The sequence below is a fragment of the Branchiostoma belcheri genome, unplaced genomic scaffold (assembly GCF_001625305.1).
Source record: "Branchiostoma belcheri isolate BF01 breed outbred unplaced genomic scaffold, Haploidv18h27 scaffold6, whole genome shotgun sequence".
Classification (NCBI taxonomy): Eukaryota; Metazoa; Chordata; class Leptocardii; order Amphioxiformes; family Branchiostomatidae; genus Branchiostoma; species Branchiostoma belcheri.
In genome coordinates, this window is record NW_017804242.1 from 2,756,305 (window position 1) to 2,774,708 (window position 18,404).

Genomic DNA, 18,404 nt, shown 5'->3' on the forward strand with positions numbered 1-18,404 from the left:
ATCGTGTTTAGGCTTACTACTACTACTACTACTACTACTACTACTACTCAGGCGTCTTAGACCCTGCCTGACAGTTAATGTAGCTGTTATATAACGATAATGGTGCTCCCGTCATGGACTACTGCGACAGTGTGGGAGAGCTGCGGTGTGGTAAGACAGCAGCGGCTCCAGGTACTGCAGAATCAGGCCGCCAGGATAGTTCTACAATGGAGACAGCAGGCCAGCAGCGTCCTTGACCTCCATCATAAACTCAACCGTGGTTGAACTAGGTGAAGACCCTGGGTATTTACCTGCAGTACATAATGATGTCGATAGGAACCGTTGCTGTGCTGCGTGTTGGCACCTTTTGGACCTTTCCTCTACGCAGTGTACGGTTTTGTGTTGTTAACAATCACAAGGTTTCACCTCGATTGATCTAGTGACATCGCCACATTTTCCAGTCCCTTCAATAACCTTAAACCGCATTTTCATGCAAGCTGTTTTATTTTATCATATGTGTTATGAAAAATAATGACACCAGCCCTTTATTCATCATATTACATCATTTATTCTAGAAAAGCTGTTTCAGCATAACAATCAGATTTTTACCACATAGCAGCTTCATTTGCATTGCACAAACTAAAAGATTTCCTTCATCCTGTAGGTAAGAGGTAGTGATTGTGTTTATTCCACATATATTGTAGTTAGAATTATATTTCAATAGAATGAACACATGGCAACAAGACCAAAAATTTTTAGGAATGTTGTTTTTATCATATTTAATACTACATGTAGTAATACAAATTATGGTAAAATATTGCTTGAATCTTTCTCTTCATGTATAAAACTAAACCACTAATCTGTATTGATGCTTACAAATGTATGTATAACTAGTAATATCAATTTAAACTTAACTGTTTACAAATGTATAAAAAGGAAGACTCATTTACTTTCCAGTATCACTACTTTTCTTGCAAATACTTTGCAACATGTAATCAACAGAGTTTGCATTCTCTCTTGCTTGCCATGAATTTGCTTTTTTTCTCATTGCACTGATTTTCAATCAGACAGAAATTTACAATGCACATGAAGCAGTAGCAGAAATGTTGGCAACAATCACAGGTAGACTCCATTAAAAGTCACCACAAGGGATTTTGATAATATTTGTAATGTTTTTTAAATTAGAATTCTAAATTATTTTCAAAATATAAAACTACAAATGAAAGAAAAATACAGTAAATGCAGGGGTGCCACCTATTAGAAATCATTATTACATTTGCAAATATTTCTAAAGTGGCCATCAAAAGTGGGGAAAAATTTAGAATGTCTAATGAAATTTTGAAATGTTTGGACAATGTCAAATAATGTACTAGTATATTGATTATAGCAATGAATTGAAACCCTTCATGATAAACAATGGCAATGTCAACCCTCACATCGACTTGGAATGGACTCAAAGCATCAAACTTTGAAACAAAGCTTTTCCATATGGTCTGAGACCCAAGTCCAAATCACAGAGTGTGAATCAATAAAAAAAGATGCATTTAATGCACCATGATCTATTCTAACTGCTGCCAAACTCTACCACAATGTTCTGATGTCTGTTCCACTGGGTATTCCTTGTGGACAATGTGGAATGTATTAAACAGGAAAGAAAGATCATTTTAAGTCCAGATGCAGTTTCCCCAGTTTTTATGATCTTATTGGGACTATCTGATATTTTCTGTGGCCGTTTGCCATACTTGAGGCCAAGATATACTGTCTGCACGATCCTCAGAGACACAGTTTGACTGAACATTGGGACTTATTGAAGGCACATTGGTGTATTTGTGGCAGCACACATGGAGAAGTCAGGACATGGTGACATCTCTACCCCAGCACGAACTTGAAGGAGGTGTGGTGGTGGTACGTCTCACCTGGGCGCAGCACACTGTTGGGGAAGTGGGGCTGGACAAGGAGGCAATGGAAATATGTTACCGGGTATATGTACATCCTTAAGTAAGTTACATTGTGTGATGCAAAAGTTTGCACACTGAAGGTTCAACTTTGTTCAGTGTTTGTAACAAAGCAATACTTTGGTTTTCAAATGTCTGTTTCGTACACAATGTATGGTCTGTCATTTGTATGCAAGTTTTCAGCCAACAGGCTGTAAAATACTTCAGCAAAGAGAGCATTAAAACGTTTAGTCAAGCAGCAAGAATTTCAAACAAAGATGATAAAGGATAAGCTCAAACTCTCAAAAGATTGGACAATTTTGCCATTACTGGTAATGCTCTCCTACACGTGGACACCAACATCATCACTCCTGATTATATATAACTTTGAACATTCCAGGCTTAATGCCCCAGCAATAATCACAGATAACCCACAATAACGTCCAATACAATGTTGGCGCCAACACACAAAATGTTTTTGTGCTGGCAGAGAACACAACTATCTAGCATTAGCCTTTGATATACAGAAATTTAGTGTCAGGCAGATTTACAGAATGATAGATGCCTATCCCTATATATATATATATCCCTAATAACAAAGGTGTGACTTCAACAGTGAACAAAGAAAACAGAGCTTACTTTGTTGATGGCATCTGGGTAGACCTGGGTTTCCAAACAAAAGCCTGAGTGTTTGTTGTACTTGGCCCTACCCTTGCCCACAACTGTCCCATCCAGGTAGTTGGCTGTGTAGAACTGGACCCCCGGCTGGTTGGTCCGTACTTCCATAGTCCGACCACTGGCCGGATGGTGCGCCCTGCAGGAATCAATTCATCCACTGTAGACAAACTTATATTTCTCATACAGCTAGACAAAACTTCTATCGTAAAACGCATTTGTTCCTTTATTTCCACCTAACAAGTAAGGTGAAGTTGAATTACTATAATAGTGTATCATACATTTATCAACTTGTGTGCAAAAATGTGCAATAAAGGTCTTCGTTCATTCAACACGCCAACACATCGGCAGAACAGCTAACTTGAAGTGTTTCATTTGATCAGAAAGAGAGTGAATGATAACAACAATAAAGATACAAATCAGCATAGGGCAGGGTGTTTATTAACCACACTACAGCAATTAAAGTGCCAGAGATGACATCATCAGAGGTGTCTGCATTATGTCATCTGAGCATTGTCTTCTACCTGAGAGTCAACTGTTCCACCTGAGTCAAAAGTCTAGTACCGGTAACATCCATTTCCATCTTTGTGCCATGCGTACATGGATGTGTTTACAGAAATCTCCAAGATAGCATGCCCCAGTATTGTGCACTCCTGCATATCTAAACTGTAACTGTAAATACCTAGGGCATGTCTCATTAGAGATCTCTTTAAAACACACTGCTGTCCAAAGTGAGCGGATATATGCGTTCTGGTACTTAAATGGTGCTGGAGGTTACCAGTTTTTTGTGTCTGAACTCACCTGGCACACAGCTGCTTGTCGCCTGGCTGTGTGATACAGAAGTTGTGATCGTAGCCAGGTTCCTTCCCTGGGACAGAGTTGAGACGGTCGCCCATCCTCACCCCCTCCCGCAGGTCCCACAGGGTCCCCTCCACTCCGCAGATTTCACCTGGGACAGAATAAGAACCAAGTCAATTATCAAATCATCCTACTTGAAACTTCTACAATTCATCGATTTACATTGGTAAAAAAAATCAGCCCTCTATTTGTTTCCAAGCTTTAAATCCACACTAACCATAATAAGAAATGCCAAATTTGGCTGGTTGATTAGCCGAATTTGAACTGGAATAAGATATTTTCATTATGTTTTTACCATACACATTGAGATATGGAGTATGAAATATCCATCTTTCTATTCATTGCCTCTAGAGCTAATATGTATCAGGTAAATTTCTAGGTATAGTGTATAGTGTAGCACAAAGTTTTTCTATGTCTGATTAACAAATTTAGTACAGTAAAACCTACTTCAAACCCTGTTAATGTCACAGGTATTAACTTTTTCTTTGCTTTCTCTTGACCTTTGACCATCTACCACGCATTATTACTGACTTGCTAAGCTAAATAATTGGTTTAAGGAAGCATACTCAGGAACCACGTCACAATATCCCACCATTACACAACCATAACAAAGAGCCATGCCAGGTGGCAGGTCTTCAACTCTGGTCAGTCAAAACACATTTTACTCATTACACTAAAGAAAATAATCTTTACTCCGTCCAAATCATAAGGTAACACGTCCACACATTCCACATATATCCCTGTATTCAGATGAGGAAATGCCAACTCTAGAAATTGAACAAAGGTGCCAGGTGTCAGGTACCGCCCGTAAACACCAATTAAACTAGCCTGGAGGGATTTCATACATTAAAGGCTGCAGATAAAAGACAGCCCATGTGTAAAGGTTAGCTTATACTTGTGCGTCGGCTCTGAAAAAGGTCAGTCCCAACCCTATTGGTTCTGCCTGCGGAGCCAAGCTCATACTGCTGCCAGCAGCCCGCAATCTGAGTTACGGACAGGTGAGTGGTTTCTCTCCTGCTATACCCTGCATCTAGGCAGCAATGAAGGTTTTTGTCTAATGTTATGGGTAAAAAACATGCTCGTATTGGTGCATATAAAATAGCACCTTTCAAGCATCAATGAAGGTTAAACACCCATTCAAGTGACTGGATAAATTTTCTGAAGAATCAAACATTTTGCTCTCATTCATCATTGACTGAGAAAGCACCTTCCAATCAATTTTAAAACATATTGGAGGCATGAAAGACTGACAGGCCTTTTTACATCCCGTAAGTCTATACAATCTTTCTTCTGACATACTTGGAAGACCTGAAGGGCAGTCTTTGCAGACAGAAAGTTTGTGCAACTCTTACCTGTTGTGAGGGCATCATCATCCGTTGGAGTGTACTTGTCTGCCATGATGGCAATAACATGATCATAGATAGTTGGCTCGCTCTGCACAAAAAAATCAAATGAAATCAATGTCCCATTGCAAGTCAGGTATGGGATATATATATATATGAGTTGTATAAACACCATTGTATACTATAACTTACAGATTTGCTAAGGAATTGTGTCCAGTATCATATTTTACATAAAGTCTACAGCAAAATATCAAGGTCTGCCTGATACAAGAATGTGCCATATTCAATGTAGCTTCTTTTTGATTCACAAGACAGCCTCAAAAAACATTGCAACTATAGGTATCCTAACAGCTTACCTGTCCTGCCAGGTTGAAGTAGGCATGGTTGGTAAGGTTGATAGGAGTTGCCTTGGTTGTGGTGGCCTGATACTGGATGTCAACCTCATTGTCATTGGTCAGTTTGTAGGTGACCTGAGCGGTGACCTCCCCGGGATAACCCTCCTCGCCGTCTGCGCTCACGTAGGTGAACTTGACACTGTCTCCGTCCACACAGCTGTCCCACACGTACTGCAAAGTCACAGTAAAAAATTTGTTGTATATTAAAATTGTTCTGCAACTGGTGGCTGCTGATTTATTTCTGAGCACCAGCATTCTATGCATTGTAACTGCAAGTAGTGTAAGTTGAATACATGTATATTTCATGTGCATAATATAACAGCAAGAGACATGTATTTTTTTGTGACTACTGATATGCACCAATGATAATCATATATTTAACTGTAGTTGTCAACTATCAATTTTGTTACACCTCCATTTCAAGTGCAAACTTTTTTTAAGTACAAAGATCTACTATATGTTTTGTGACATCCTATTGGGAAGGTATATTGTGCAATGTGCATGAAGAATAGCAAATCCTACATGGCTGAAGCCCTTCAGTCCGCCATGTAGGTGGTTTGGACCGTTGTTAACAGCCAACTTGTACTCCTGCCCGTCCAGTGAGAAGGTCCCCTTGGCTATCCTGTTGGCAACTCTCCCAGCCACAACACCCATGTACGGGTGCTTGCCAAGGTATCCTGACAGAAACGACACAATAAAAAACATTGTAAAATAACCTCTCTCGTATAAAATTTACAGGTACGTGTACCAAAGAAAACACATTGGCGGCAAATCGTAAGAAAGTTTTATTCATATTTTTTTCTCTCTTTACCGACACATACCAGTGAATACGAGATAGGTCAAGGCTAAGAGCCAGACTTTGTTATATCTCCTTGGAATTTCGATTAAACCCCTTCTATAAACCAGCCTAGTGGGGCATCTTGATTCCAACCAAATGCTCCAGCCAGATGAGGACAATGTGGCATGTTAACTTAGGTGGCAGATGAGCAGAGGAGGTGCTGTTTCATTAAAAAAATTGGATTATGAACAATTTATTTCTGGTATAAACTTTACGTAGTATTTGAAGCTTTGACTCGTGCCGAAGTAATGTCTAATGGGGCTATACATCATCAATATTCAACTTTTACACTCAATTATCAATGCAAAACTGCTCCGGGCTACGACCCATGACGAACATAACACGTGAAATTGCTGGATGAATTATTGATATGGTGCCATTGATGGACACATGGGGGTCGACCCGCATGTTTACCAGCTGTCTCTCCACACATTTAATACGTGAAAGTAGTCAGGAACACCACCTGCGTCCCTGGGGACTGGCTTTACAACGTGTCACTTTGAAAAAATTGCGAGATTGAGAAGTTTCAGAGTAGAGTGGAGTTGAATCAAAATATTTGGTCAGGTAGAATTCCAGTGTGGACCGGTCACCATTTGATGAGAATTTATATCGAGTGCCCCTTTCAGTGCCATAGAGACCGACGGGTGGCTTTCTTGTCGTCCTATTCAATGTTCAAGTGCCTGCGTGGCAGGGACCAAAGTACGACTTGACGCTGTTACCCTTTGTCCAAACTAATTCCCGACTAACCATCTAAAGTATCAAATCCTAGTGTCACGTCAGCGACCGTCCCATCCTTATCCGGCACTTCTATGGCCTGGATTGTCGCTCCGTAGGAGATGAGCTTTAAGCAGACGTTGTTGTTGTTCCTGAGGACAAAGCGCTGGACTGCACGACCCTCAGGTGTCGTCCCAAAGTCTTCTACAGAAATTTTCCCGCTCATTTCCTCTCACCTGGGCCTGCCTTTTAAACCTTGACCTCTTGACCCCCAGTTTTCAACCGAGAATTATGGGATGCAATCTTCCTCCGATTATTTCAACCTCTTTAGACTGCCAAATGCAACAGTAATTGTCAAGATTGGTTCTTTTATTTCACGGTTATGACAGGGCATGCTAATCCCGGTAAATCGGTGGTAATTTTGGTTGTTTATGCTTAGCGGTGACGTCAGTAGAGGTCAGCCCCGCCCACAGCCGGCCAGCAGTGCGCACCACAGTCAGCAGGAAGATGGCGACCGACGAGAGGGGGGACTACGGGCACGCCAACAAGAAACAGAAAATCGACGATGGCTACATCGTGCAGTCCGGACCTAGGGTAAGGCGTTGCTTTCTAAAGTGTAGAGAACATGTTTTTTCTAGGTGCGATGTGTAGGCTGATATTTTTGCAACAGGAGCCAGGAATGCTGCCTTGTTTACCGTGATGTGGACAGGCACGCGTATCGCGTGCAAATTTATTCGGGCTTGTTCCTTGTGGACAGGGACGGCTGATTGCGACGTTCCCGGCGTTGCCCATTAGCTAGGATATCATGGCGCCGGTATGATCAGCACGATAGTCTAGGTTGCGTCCGTGTAAAGCTTGGGAACGCCGCTTCCTGCGAGGTGGCGAGAACAGCAGGGAGGGTTCCGTATGCCGCTTCCCCACGCCACAGGCTGGGTGACACTCGGACATGATTAACGCATGGCGTGCCAACGATCTATTTCCCACACATCGCTCGCTCCAAATCCCATCCAGTTGACGTCCAGATGCGCCAAGGAAACGTCGCTAACGATCAGAGACTGTGGTGTACTGGGATTTCAATATATCGTGGCAATATTTCTGCTCGTATTTTTTCGTTCAAGACAACACCAGCAAATTGTATATTGGGTTACAAAATCGATAAAAGATTGGGGAGGAAATATAATTTAGATTGGCACCAAATGGCGTCAACGAAAATAGATGAATAAAATGGACAAAATCAAATTGTCTGTCTGAAGTATGAAATCTGTTCTCAAGTCTATTTGTGTGTGGAGTAGTCTACTTGGTGACCAGTCCTCCAAGTGGTATTGTAAATCTACTAACAATAACGATTGACAAATATTATGCTCCAAATTGCACAATAGAAAAATCTTGCTTGATGTGTATGAATGAGTTGTTTCTTTATTTACTATGTTAAGATAGATTGCTTAATTCCTAAAGAAGCAATGGAGCTATCCGTCTGGAGCTCACAAACATCAGACCTGTCAGCAGGTTCAATACTGGGCTTCATTTGTCATAATATTTCATGCTTAATTGAACACAGTTGGTGAACAGCCCATTATAAATGTCAAGGCAAAGACAAACCACACCAGTTAGTGGTAATTTACTGCTGTATAGATATCAGGGAGGCTTTTATGTGATTTATTCCAATCTGATCTTCCAAATTATATGTTTAACTGGGAAGCTGTGTATTTGGAACAATGCTCTCTCTAGTCAGTAGGATCATGGAACACAAGATGATATATGTTCACACTGCACCAATGTGGACATGTGTCATCTCTAACCTTATGTCGGGGTGGAAGATCATAACATATTCTGACAGCTAAGTTTCTGACAGCTAAGCTCCTCTGACAGCCACCCTCTCCTGCCAGAGAAGCCTGACTGTCAGTGTCAGGGGAGCCCAGCTGCCCAAAGAGATGACAATGTTAATTTCTATTCCAATGTCAGCTTTGAGACTAGGATTTGTTGTCAGAACACAGAATATGTACTTAGAGATTATATATCTTATGCCCTACTTGTCTCTTACATGTACAGTACATATGTCTCGCCCTGCAAACAATCTTGCGTGGAACTTCCTGTGGTGCATCCTTTTGTACCAGGCAAATGGCAATGTTAGAAATGACTCTGTCTCAGTACCAGGCAAATGGCGACGTTAGAAATGGTGTTTTAAAAAATTGCTCTGAGGTTGCTCAGAAGAGGGTATTAAAATGTTAACTTCTAAGTCAATGTCCAAACATCATATTTCAGAGATTATGGGTCTATGATGTGTTTACTACAAACACCTCCATGTTTATTGCCCAGTACAGGTCAGTGACCTTGACAGATTAAATGTGTAGATGGAAATATTAGAGCTGTAACAATGCAGATCAATATTGATTCATCAATTAATGATTGTCAAGTAGGTAGTCCAACAATAAAGGTGACTAGAAAGCGAAAGTTACAAAGGATCTTGCTTCATGGCTCATGCAGTTGAATAATCACCTTTGTTGCAGTTTGCAAAGAATATTATCTATTTGAAAACACACCGTGAAATAAATAAAAGCACACTGACGGTAACTATTTTTTTGAAGGGAGATAGGGCCCATTAGGACAGCCCCAAGTAAGTTTCCATGTTACATTTGTACTAATCACTTTAATTCAAGCTCAGTGAATCTATGCGTTGCCCTTGGCCAAATTGCAAGCCACAAATGTCTTGGCTGCAGGACATGGACTCAGCCCTGCTGTGGAATGTGTCCCTTTAACCTGTGGCTTAGAGGTCGGGTACAATAACATGCAGGACAAAAGACTTAACACAACACAAGTGCATCTCTAATAGTGGACATTGTATGCATTCTATGAGTACACCGGTAGCTCACTTTCTGTACATATCGTAAGTACGGTAAGTACGGCTGTACAGTCAAACTGGAGGTTTTCCCACCCTTCCACCCAGAAGCTCTACCTTGACCCTATTATGCATGGTACAGTAACAGTAACATCACCAGAACTACTAGAGAATGTTGGGAGTTTCACAAGGTGAAGAAAGAGGCACAAAAGTGATATATAAATTTGAATTGCCCAAAGAGGACAGGTGATTTCATTATTGCTTGCCTGAATAAAATGTTCACACTAACAATTTTTTTCTTTATAAGAGAACATACTTAGCATCTTTGGTATTGCATTACCATGTCTATGATTAAAATGTCTGATCATGATCTGACATGGTAATAGAAACAGATTACAGTCATCACTGAAATAACTGAACAAGAATGGGACTCTGTTGCCTCCAGCAACAGCCAAGAGATACTGTATCGTTCTTGTGCTTTGATCCATGCACTGTACTGCACAAGCTTTAGGCATAACATTGTACTTTGTAATGGCTTTGTCATGTCTTAAGTGTTTTAAAACTAAGATGTTCGTGTTGTTTCTTGTTTTCAGGACAAGTCTGAAGATCCGCACAAGCCATCCCCTTCACCTGTTGTGCACGTGCGAAGTCTGTCAGAGAATGTCATCGAAGCAGACATTGTGGAAGCTGTCCAGCACTTCGGACCCATCAGGTCTGACATACCAGAAAATATTTCTCAGTGAAGTTCATGCACTCTTAGGGAGATTTACCAACATGTGGCATGAGGCCAGTTTTCAGTCAGGCTCTCTGTATTTATCCTCCTTTGCAGGTTGTCATGTTCCTTCAGCTTGTTCATTCTTCAGGCCGCTTTTTCTTTGAATGTGATTTATAGTGTTTTCCCAGGGCTATATTCCCTAGTGGTAAAACAGGTGTCACAGGAAGCTCCAGAGATTGAGGGAATCACTGGTTCATGTTATCATTGGTCCTCAAGGGACCAGATGGGGGAGATACTGGGGCAAATGAGAAACTTCAGAGATAAAAGCAGATTCCAGTCTTTGATGTGCTGAAATCTTTCCCTATTCCCATTACAGATATGTAAGGGTGCAATAGATATCTTATAATTTACAGTGTATATGTCAAAGACTCCTCATTTAGAAAGGCAAAAGTCCAGTTTGGGTGTATGCAGCTGTGATGATCAGTCTGCTACAGGAATATGGGGTCAGGGATGTCATGTCACTACTGTGATTTGTAGGGTTGCTTTCTAGATAAGTCCTGTTATATCTGTACTACATCATTCACTGCCAGTCCTGTTATATCCGTACATCATTTACACTGCAGTACTAAAGCAAGGCTGATAGTTCTTCTGCAGATAACATCCAAAATAGCCTGCACAAATTATACCTGCACCACGTGGAGAAAGTGAATTTGTTATGTATTGTCTAGTGATCACACTACTACTAGAAAAAATGTATACAATATATATGCAGAGTGTTATTTTGAGCCTTTGTTCCTTTTTTCTTATGTTCCAATCACATCAGGCATGTAAATCGTCTAAAGAAATGGAAATCTGCACAGTATCTCATTTAGTTTCTTAATACATTTGTATTTGTAAATTGAACACATTTGTGGTGAAATTTGGTTCAGGTGTGCATAAGGTAAGTAAAGTATATATGTATGTCATAGGATGGATACTGTCCAACATTCCAGTGAAAGTACAAAATGTACAATACTATTCATACTCAACAGTGTGAGGAAGGTTTATGTAGTCTATTTTATGGTGTCTGTAATAGGCCCTTCAGGCAATGGATGGCCTTTTGCCTCCAAAATGGCCAATAAAATCTTCTGTGCCCTCTTTGTGTTGCAAGCATTGGTCACATTTCCAGACACATGCAAGAAACAATGGTCAGCTTTGGCTTTAGTGATTTGCATCAATATTCTAATACAAAATGTACTATGCAAGTGTGAAATGGAGCAAGTTGAATTGAATTTAGATACAGTTTTAAAGAAAGATCAAAGAAGACAGGTAAAGCCAAACCATATGGACACATGGGTCTAGAAGAATGCAGGAGGAAGAATTCCACAATCCACTTAATCTGGAGCATAGAAAGATAAGTAATAGGAGCAGGTTACAGAAGAATAGCTGAGAAAGAGTGTTGGTAAGAAAATTGATGACATAAATTTATAAAATCCAATCCACCCACCCTATTGAATTACTAGTACTCTTTACATTGAAGCTTGGCTGTGCCAGAAGCTGTCTTACATTAGACCTGGGTCCATTATGCTTTCTGTGCCAGAGGAGGACCTTACAAAGATGCTCAATATCAATTTCCATACCTAAGTTGTGAGATATCTTCCACACAGTTGCATAATGAAGGATACTTGATTATGATAGATTACTCCTCTAGCTGTGGAACATGTCCTTTCTGTCCAGATGGTAGCAATTTTCATCCATTTCCTTCCATGAGTCCTGCCTATTACTTCTCTGTTACAGTATTAGTTACGGCTTGTTTGCTAATGACCTTGTTTGCTAATGACTGTAGGTTCCTAATTTGAAACACTGTTGTTTGTTACATATTCTATGGTCAGCAGGGGTGAATGAATTGTTTACGTAAGGCCACAGCAAGTAAATTTCCTGGATAACATTCTATGCAGATTCCAAATCTTATGTCAGGGCAGGAAGGAAAAATAAGATAGGTTGTAAAACAAAAACAGAACATGGTATCACACAAGTCACAGGTGCAGACTGACACTAGTGTGGTAGCCTTGGGTCATCACTACAACTACGGTCAAGGTTACCACACTTACTTGAGTCATGGCATCTGGAACATTTTTGGATAGAACACGTTTTCCCATTTTTTGTATTTCCCTGTCATGTTGACCATCGCCAGATGGGAACAAAATCAGGCAAAGACAGCCTGAAGATGTCATCCGTAAACTTCTCTAGCTGTGGCCTGAAGAAAACTAGAAGTTTGTTAAAAAAACTTGTATTTTAATTACTGCATGTGTTTTTTACAGCTATGTTATCATGATGCCAAAGAAGAGACAAGCACTGGTTGAGTTTGAGGACATAGATGGAGCAGAAACCTGTGTCAAATTTGCCCAGGTATGAAGCTTTCATCTAAAAGCACTGCAAGCGTGTGGGTACTGGGTAGGATGGACAATATCATTTTACATAAAAAACATAAGCATGGGCAGATGTACATTTGTATAGTAGCAGTCAAGAAGCACCAAAGTAAAGACAAAAATGCTAGTCTGCCAGAGGGAACATTGTCTTGTCAAGCACCAAACAGTTTTCAGTGATCCATCATGTATTTATTGTCTGCTCAGCAATCAACAGATGTGCCCATTGATGTGTAAGAAACTAATTGGAGCTGAAGTCCTTGTAGGAGTAGCCTGAAACTAGTGAAAGCCTAATCTCCAGGCAGATCAAGACACATTCCATTGATGGCAGATGGACACTCCTCAAACCAATGGATACTGTCTTGCCACAGTAGGATCTGCTTAGAGATTATGAAAGCCCATCCTCGTATAGCCTGGATGCCACACCCATCGCACACCGGTCTAGAATTGGCCAGCATGGCCTACCTTAGAGTGGCCGTGTGCTGTCACAGTGGTATAATTTCCTGGAGGTATTTTGGCCATGGAACTGAGGAACTGGCCTGTGTACTCACAGTGTAGGCCTTGGAACGAGTCTGGCACCCAGGCTAACTTTCCTACAGAGAACGAGAAACTGGGTGTCATGTCATAATGCACCTTGTCCAACCAGTAGTAGACAGAAAGGTGAAGGCATTCGTAGGCTAAACATCGTATGTAATCCTGGGGATTAAACTGAAGTCAGCCAGGAATGTTGTGATGCATAGTACTTGGGCTGTCATGTTGATAAAAAAATTCCCCAATATCACAAGGAAAAGCATGGCTGCTTATGGGTTTTATATACAGTTACAGACTTTACAGGAGAAGGTGTTTGATATGCAAGAAACTGGTAACTTTTATGTAAACAAAACAGACCTTAGGCAGTAGTGTTGAGCCTGCAATGTTTACTCAACAGAAAGGGGAAAAAGACTTATTTTAATGGGCTCCAACTGGCGGACGACTACAAGTAAGATTACAAGAATGCTGCAAGCGGTATAGAAGTTGTGTCTACCAGAGCTGCATTCCCCTTCTTTCACTTGTTTACAATTGAAAAAGAAAACTATGGCAGGCACAAATGACTATTATGTAAATTTGTTGTCGTACAAAATAGCCACATCTCCAATACAAAGGTGGTGGCACATGTGTCTGATTGATGACAGTATTTGTGGCACAGCACCAGGTAATAATTACTGTGTGTATGCCTCCAGAAAGACAAAAGCTGATAAGGAAAACAAAGGACAATGACCCCGCAAAATTGGATAGACAGGACTGCACGACCACAAATCAGAGGTCTAAATTATAGGATAGGTGTCACTTTGTTTTGTTAAGACTATTCTTTATCAGCAGGTATAATGGTCATGTGGTGTTCCATACTAGCAGATCTATCCAGAAAGGACAAAATTGTCTGAAGCCCCTACATGCATAGCCAAAGGGAGCTGCAATCATAGTCAGACTTTCAGCCATGGATGCTATTTTTGCACAGGGACAAGCAATTGTACATTGCATATAGATCTGTATCTGGTCCTTGCTCAGTTACTGTGTTCACATCAGTAAGCAGAATGCACACACAGACCCCTGGGAATGTCTCCAGCTGCTGGTACCCACCCATCCAGTTTTCCAGTGGGTGGATGGGAACTACTGCCCTGTACTATCTGTCACAGCTAGGGAGGAGGGCTTGTTTAGGGTCTGAATGTTGCAGCTTCTGTAGGATGCTATATTGCAGCTTTTACAACCTGTACGATATATATGTATCTCAGTATCATGCATTCATTATCTCACTCACTCGAAGAAAGCACCCCACAAAAGATATCTCTCCCACAAAAGGTGGGCATACATTTATAGCATTTGGAATTTGTGCTAATATCAAAAGAGGCCTGTCAATTATGACATAGGCAAGAAATTCCATGTGATCTGTGTAAAGCAGTCTTTGCCACGTTATGGGGCTCTAGTTGGTGCTCTTGCAATGACATGGCATTACCTTTTGTAAGACCACAATGTGTATGGATTGTTGTTGAGATTGGGCTGATATCTTCAGGAAGGCATGGAATGCTTCCCAGTCGGCCCCTATTTTGGTTGCTTGGTGGCGTGTGTAACAGGTCAATTTCCGTTGCCACGCTCAAAAGACACAACAAAAGCCATCTCTGAGGTGATGATTTACAATGGAGACTAATGCCTAACATGCAACAAAAGAGATATAACCTTCTCAGTCAATCATAGTGCACAGGTCTTGTCTGTAATGATGGTTGTGGTACTTACATAACCCTTACAAACCAGTCAGGGTTATGTAAAGGTGAATTTGGGAGGGAACTGAGGAAGGGAATATTCTGTTGATAGTGATGTGTAAAATTTTGTCTGGTTTTGTATTCTCTAGACCAACACGTGCTATGTTGGAGGCAGCCCGGCTTACTTCAACTACTCCACCAGCCAGAAAATCTCCCGCCCAGGGTAAGTAGCCGCTGTGTTTGGCACTACTTTTGCGGAGAAGAGAAAGTTGTCATGCCCTGCCCTATCATCTTCAGTATCACATACAGCTGCACAGTTAGCTTCAGGCCCTGTTATCCTTCATAATCTAACTCTGGTTCCCTCCTCTGATCATCTTTCCACTGTTTATCCTGGCCCCATTGAAATGTTAGGTCTTTACATCCTGCATTATTACAAGAAGCAAATATTTCTAAGAAGCAGCATAATGGAAAAAGACCTTCCGAGGAGCAAACTGGAGCTAGAATAGGATGGATACCTTTGTAACGTACTGTAGGTATTCCCATAGTAATGTTCAAAGTAAGATGGGTTTATTCTACCGTTTTTGTCAGTTAACAGTTTTGTATAGCAGCATTTGTTACTTTCATTTGTACATCTTACTTCATAATATTTTGACATTGTTTGCTTTTTATATTATGTCACCGTTGATTAAGTTGACTCAAGGGTTATTTGAAGAAAAGATGACAGCAACAGCTTTCAAGCCCTAGATTTTTTTTCTTTTTCTCATAGCCGGCAACGTTTAGGGAATGGTACAGTGGGACACAAGTAAGTGTTTGGTGTGGCCCACACACACTAATGTACAGAACAAAGCAAGTGAGGGAGGGTTAGTTTGTCTTACTTGCACTGGTACTAATGATATTCTAGGAAATTTGCAGTTTTTCATATTTGATAAATACCATTGTCAGTCTGAACATCATATGTATGTGTATTATGCAATGTCCCCAATGTTTGGTAGATGATCCTTTGTACTAATCATACATGTATGTGTCTCTGTTCAGTGTCCAACAAAGACAGCTTAGTCTATGTGTCACAAAATTCACAGTGGTGGGTTAGTCTTCATGTATATAATTCGATACTAGTCACAACTGGTTTGTTTTAAGCAATTTTTTACTGTTTTTTTCAGCGGTCCAGAGGACACCAGAAATGCAAATCACATTCTGCTCTTCACCATACTGAATCCCACCTACCCCATCACAACTGTAAGTAACTAACACTAAGTAAGTTACAGAACTGCTGTTTAGACATAGTGGGGCTCCAAATACTGCATGCATATAACCTGCACCAGTGCAAAATAGAGGATTTTGAACCCTGCATGTGGAAAGAAATCAGCATCTTATCAGTGATTGATTATTCCTTAAACTATCATAGAAAACACATAAAAAATCTGAATAATGAAGTCCATGGCACCACTTGGTTTTCAGTCAGCCTTTTACATTTGAATTTGATTTAATTTTTTGTCAGCATAATCATTTGAATCTGGATGCTGTTTAGCTATTATTAATATCAAAGAAGGAAAGGCTTGTGAGTTGTAATGGCCATGTAGTAATGATTATAATGCCAACCCTTCTACATATGCAGGATGTGATGTACACCATCTGCAGCCCCTGTGGAGCCGTCCAACGGATTGTCATCTTCAAGAAAAATGGCGTGCAAGCCATGGTCGAATATCCTTTTTTCTACAGTTCCTGATTGGTTTTCTAACTTCGTACATCTTTTGCTTCATGTCCCATGTATATGGGAGCTTTAAGTGTAAAAACTATGCACGTAAAAGGACCCGACTACGTAGGGGTAACACTGAGAAATGGGAGCATGGTAAGGCAGCCATTTCTTGCTATCGAAAAAGCATCAGGCTTTGCCTCAGTCAGAGGTTGGCCTCTTCACATTTTTCGATTCTCTGTAGACCATGAAACAGCACAACAGTGTCCAAAAATTGGAACTGTGACATTTACCGTTCAAACATTACCTTGTGTGTTTCTCATTAGTTTGTAATATAGGAGACCTCCTGTCAAATAAGTTAGACCATCTATCCCAGCATCAAGTTAACCTCTTGGTGAAAGACTTCTCTGTTTGAGCTGCACGCACAACTTTCCATAAAACTTATCGCTAACAATTTAATGATAACTGGAAGAAAGATTACTACTCTGTCAGGGCTTTCCCCAGAAATGTAGAGCAAGATAATGCAGTACATGTAGGTCTGGGAGGTTGAAACTTGTCCAAAACAAGCAACGTTTTAGGAATTTAACCAGCAAAAATCACCTACATTTGAAACTTGCCAAGATGGTACTGAGAATGCCACAAGGTGGTAACCCTTCTGTCGCTAAGTGGGAGTTCTGTGTATCAAACAACAACACTTAATCTTGTCATATGGAAGAAAATGATGGATGTCACCCAGGCAAGGTGATGCAGCTGCCCACATCCTCAGCACACACAGGTATTCATCAGTGTCTGAAATGCATTAACTATCTGTGTTACATAAGAAAGGGTTAACAAGCCACAGGCCGGGTCTGGCTGACTGCCAAGGTTTCAGTAACAAGGAAAGATCACAGACCCAGACACGCACACCACACCCTAAGTGATGTGCTCTGTGCTGGCGAGACGCTGTTCAGTCAAGCAGAGAGTGTTTACAGATTTAACGCAGGATTAAACTTGGACTCCAGAATCATGGTCAAAGCTGGTGGAAAGGGGATATGCAGTTTGAAGGCCATTTTGTGTTAGATTTGTTGGCCATCATTCATTGTGGGTGTCTTTCCTCTGATGACATTTCAGCTACCCTTTTCAAGGTTTAATTACAACTGAATTCAAATATCCTAACTTTGTTAGCAAAAACACATTTCCACACTTTAATCTGGTGTCGGTACTTTACATTTAAACAAGCCAAGACTGTTGGTTGTCTGATGTTTCGCTGTCTTTTGTAGTGTGACATTTTGAAGGAGACTTATCATTATGGTGGCTACGTGTCACCTCAGTGACCTATTGAGGAAGTTGAAGTTGGCATAAACAGTGCAATTATCTCTGTCAGGAGTAACCTTTGCCTGATTGTGTTTAGAGTCCTGACATTCTTATCAGATGATCGTGATTCACGTAATTTTCCGGGATTAAGATAAGAACATCTGAATACTCTCTCCACATGTTGTGGACCTGGCAAGGACAACAATGACAGAAAAATGGAGAAGACCTTCAGTACTATTTTATTTGGTTCAGTCAAGCTGTATGCCACTAGACAAGGCAATCTTCCTTACACATACGTAATAATGCTGTTACGAAGATAATTCTACACAGTGGGCCTCTTCATACCAGTTGTTAGAGATTGGTTGGTTTTATCTCTTTTCCATGCCTGTATGCACACTATGAATGATCTGATTTATTTCTCTGCCATAAGGAGAAATCCCCAAACATGTCTCACTGTGTTACCACTGCCTGTACTGAGGCCAAATCCAATCA

At 40.7% G+C, this 18,404-nt stretch overlaps 2 protein-coding genes across 8 annotated transcripts in view; one reads left to right on the forward strand and one right to left on the reverse strand.

Annotated features, from left to right (window-relative positions):
• Positions 1 to 537: 537 nt before the first annotated feature.
• On the reverse strand, positions 538 to 7,120 carry LOC109482550 (aldose 1-epimerase-like). The gene is made up of 7 exons (XM_019785299.1): positions 6,770 to 7,120; positions 5,707 to 5,861; positions 5,146 to 5,355; positions 4,799 to 4,880; positions 3,390 to 3,537; positions 2,553 to 2,727; positions 538 to 1,926 (listed from the first exon to the last, which is right to left on the reverse strand). Exons 1-7 carry the CDS (start codon positions 6,960 to 6,962, stop codon positions 1,849 to 1,851), a joined length of 1,041 nt encoding a protein of 346 aa, XP_019640858.1. The 5' UTR covers positions 6,963 to 7,120; the 3' UTR covers positions 538 to 1,848.
• Positions 3,073 to 18,404, forward strand: part of LOC109482549 (heterogeneous nuclear ribonucleoprotein L-like) — a 37,537-nt gene continuing 22,205 nt past the window's right edge. For 4 of the 7 annotated variants that reach the window (XM_019785293.1, XM_019785296.1, XM_019785292.1 and 1 more), the window contains exons 1-8: positions 3,073 to 3,154; positions 7,176 to 7,330; positions 10,166 to 10,284; positions 12,588 to 12,675; positions 15,076 to 15,149; positions 15,693 to 15,728; positions 16,087 to 16,162; positions 16,542 to 16,627. In XM_019785293.1, coding sequence (XP_019640852.1) covers positions 3,088 to 3,154; positions 7,176 to 7,330; positions 10,166 to 10,284; positions 12,588 to 12,675; positions 15,076 to 15,149; positions 15,693 to 15,728; positions 16,087 to 16,162; positions 16,542 to 16,627 — 701 coding nt within the window. In that variant the 5' untranslated portion in view covers positions 3,073 to 3,087. Of the gene's footprint in view, positions 3,155 to 4,311; positions 4,445 to 7,175; positions 7,331 to 10,165; positions 10,285 to 12,587; positions 12,676 to 15,075; positions 15,150 to 15,692; positions 15,729 to 16,086; positions 16,163 to 16,541; positions 16,628 to 18,404 lie in introns of those variants that run through there. The other 3 variants (XM_019785297.1, XM_019785294.1, XM_019785298.1) reach the window with 3 other exon arrangements.

Excerpts from the sequence above, each read along its gene's own strand:
- LOC109482550 (XM_019785299.1), bottom strand. The coding sequence starts at position 6,962 with ATGAGCGGGAAAATTTCTGTAGAAGACTTTGGGACGACACCTGAGGGT. Across the intron at positions 5,862-6,769 it reads AGGATTTGATACTTTAGATG|GATACCTTGGCAAGCACCCG; the intron begins GTTAGTCGGGAA and ends CGTTTCTGTCAG. Across the intron at positions 4,881-5,145 it reads ACTTCAACCTGGCAGGACAG|AGCGAGCCAACTATCTATGA; the intron begins GTAAGCTGTTAG and ends TTTTTTGTGCAG.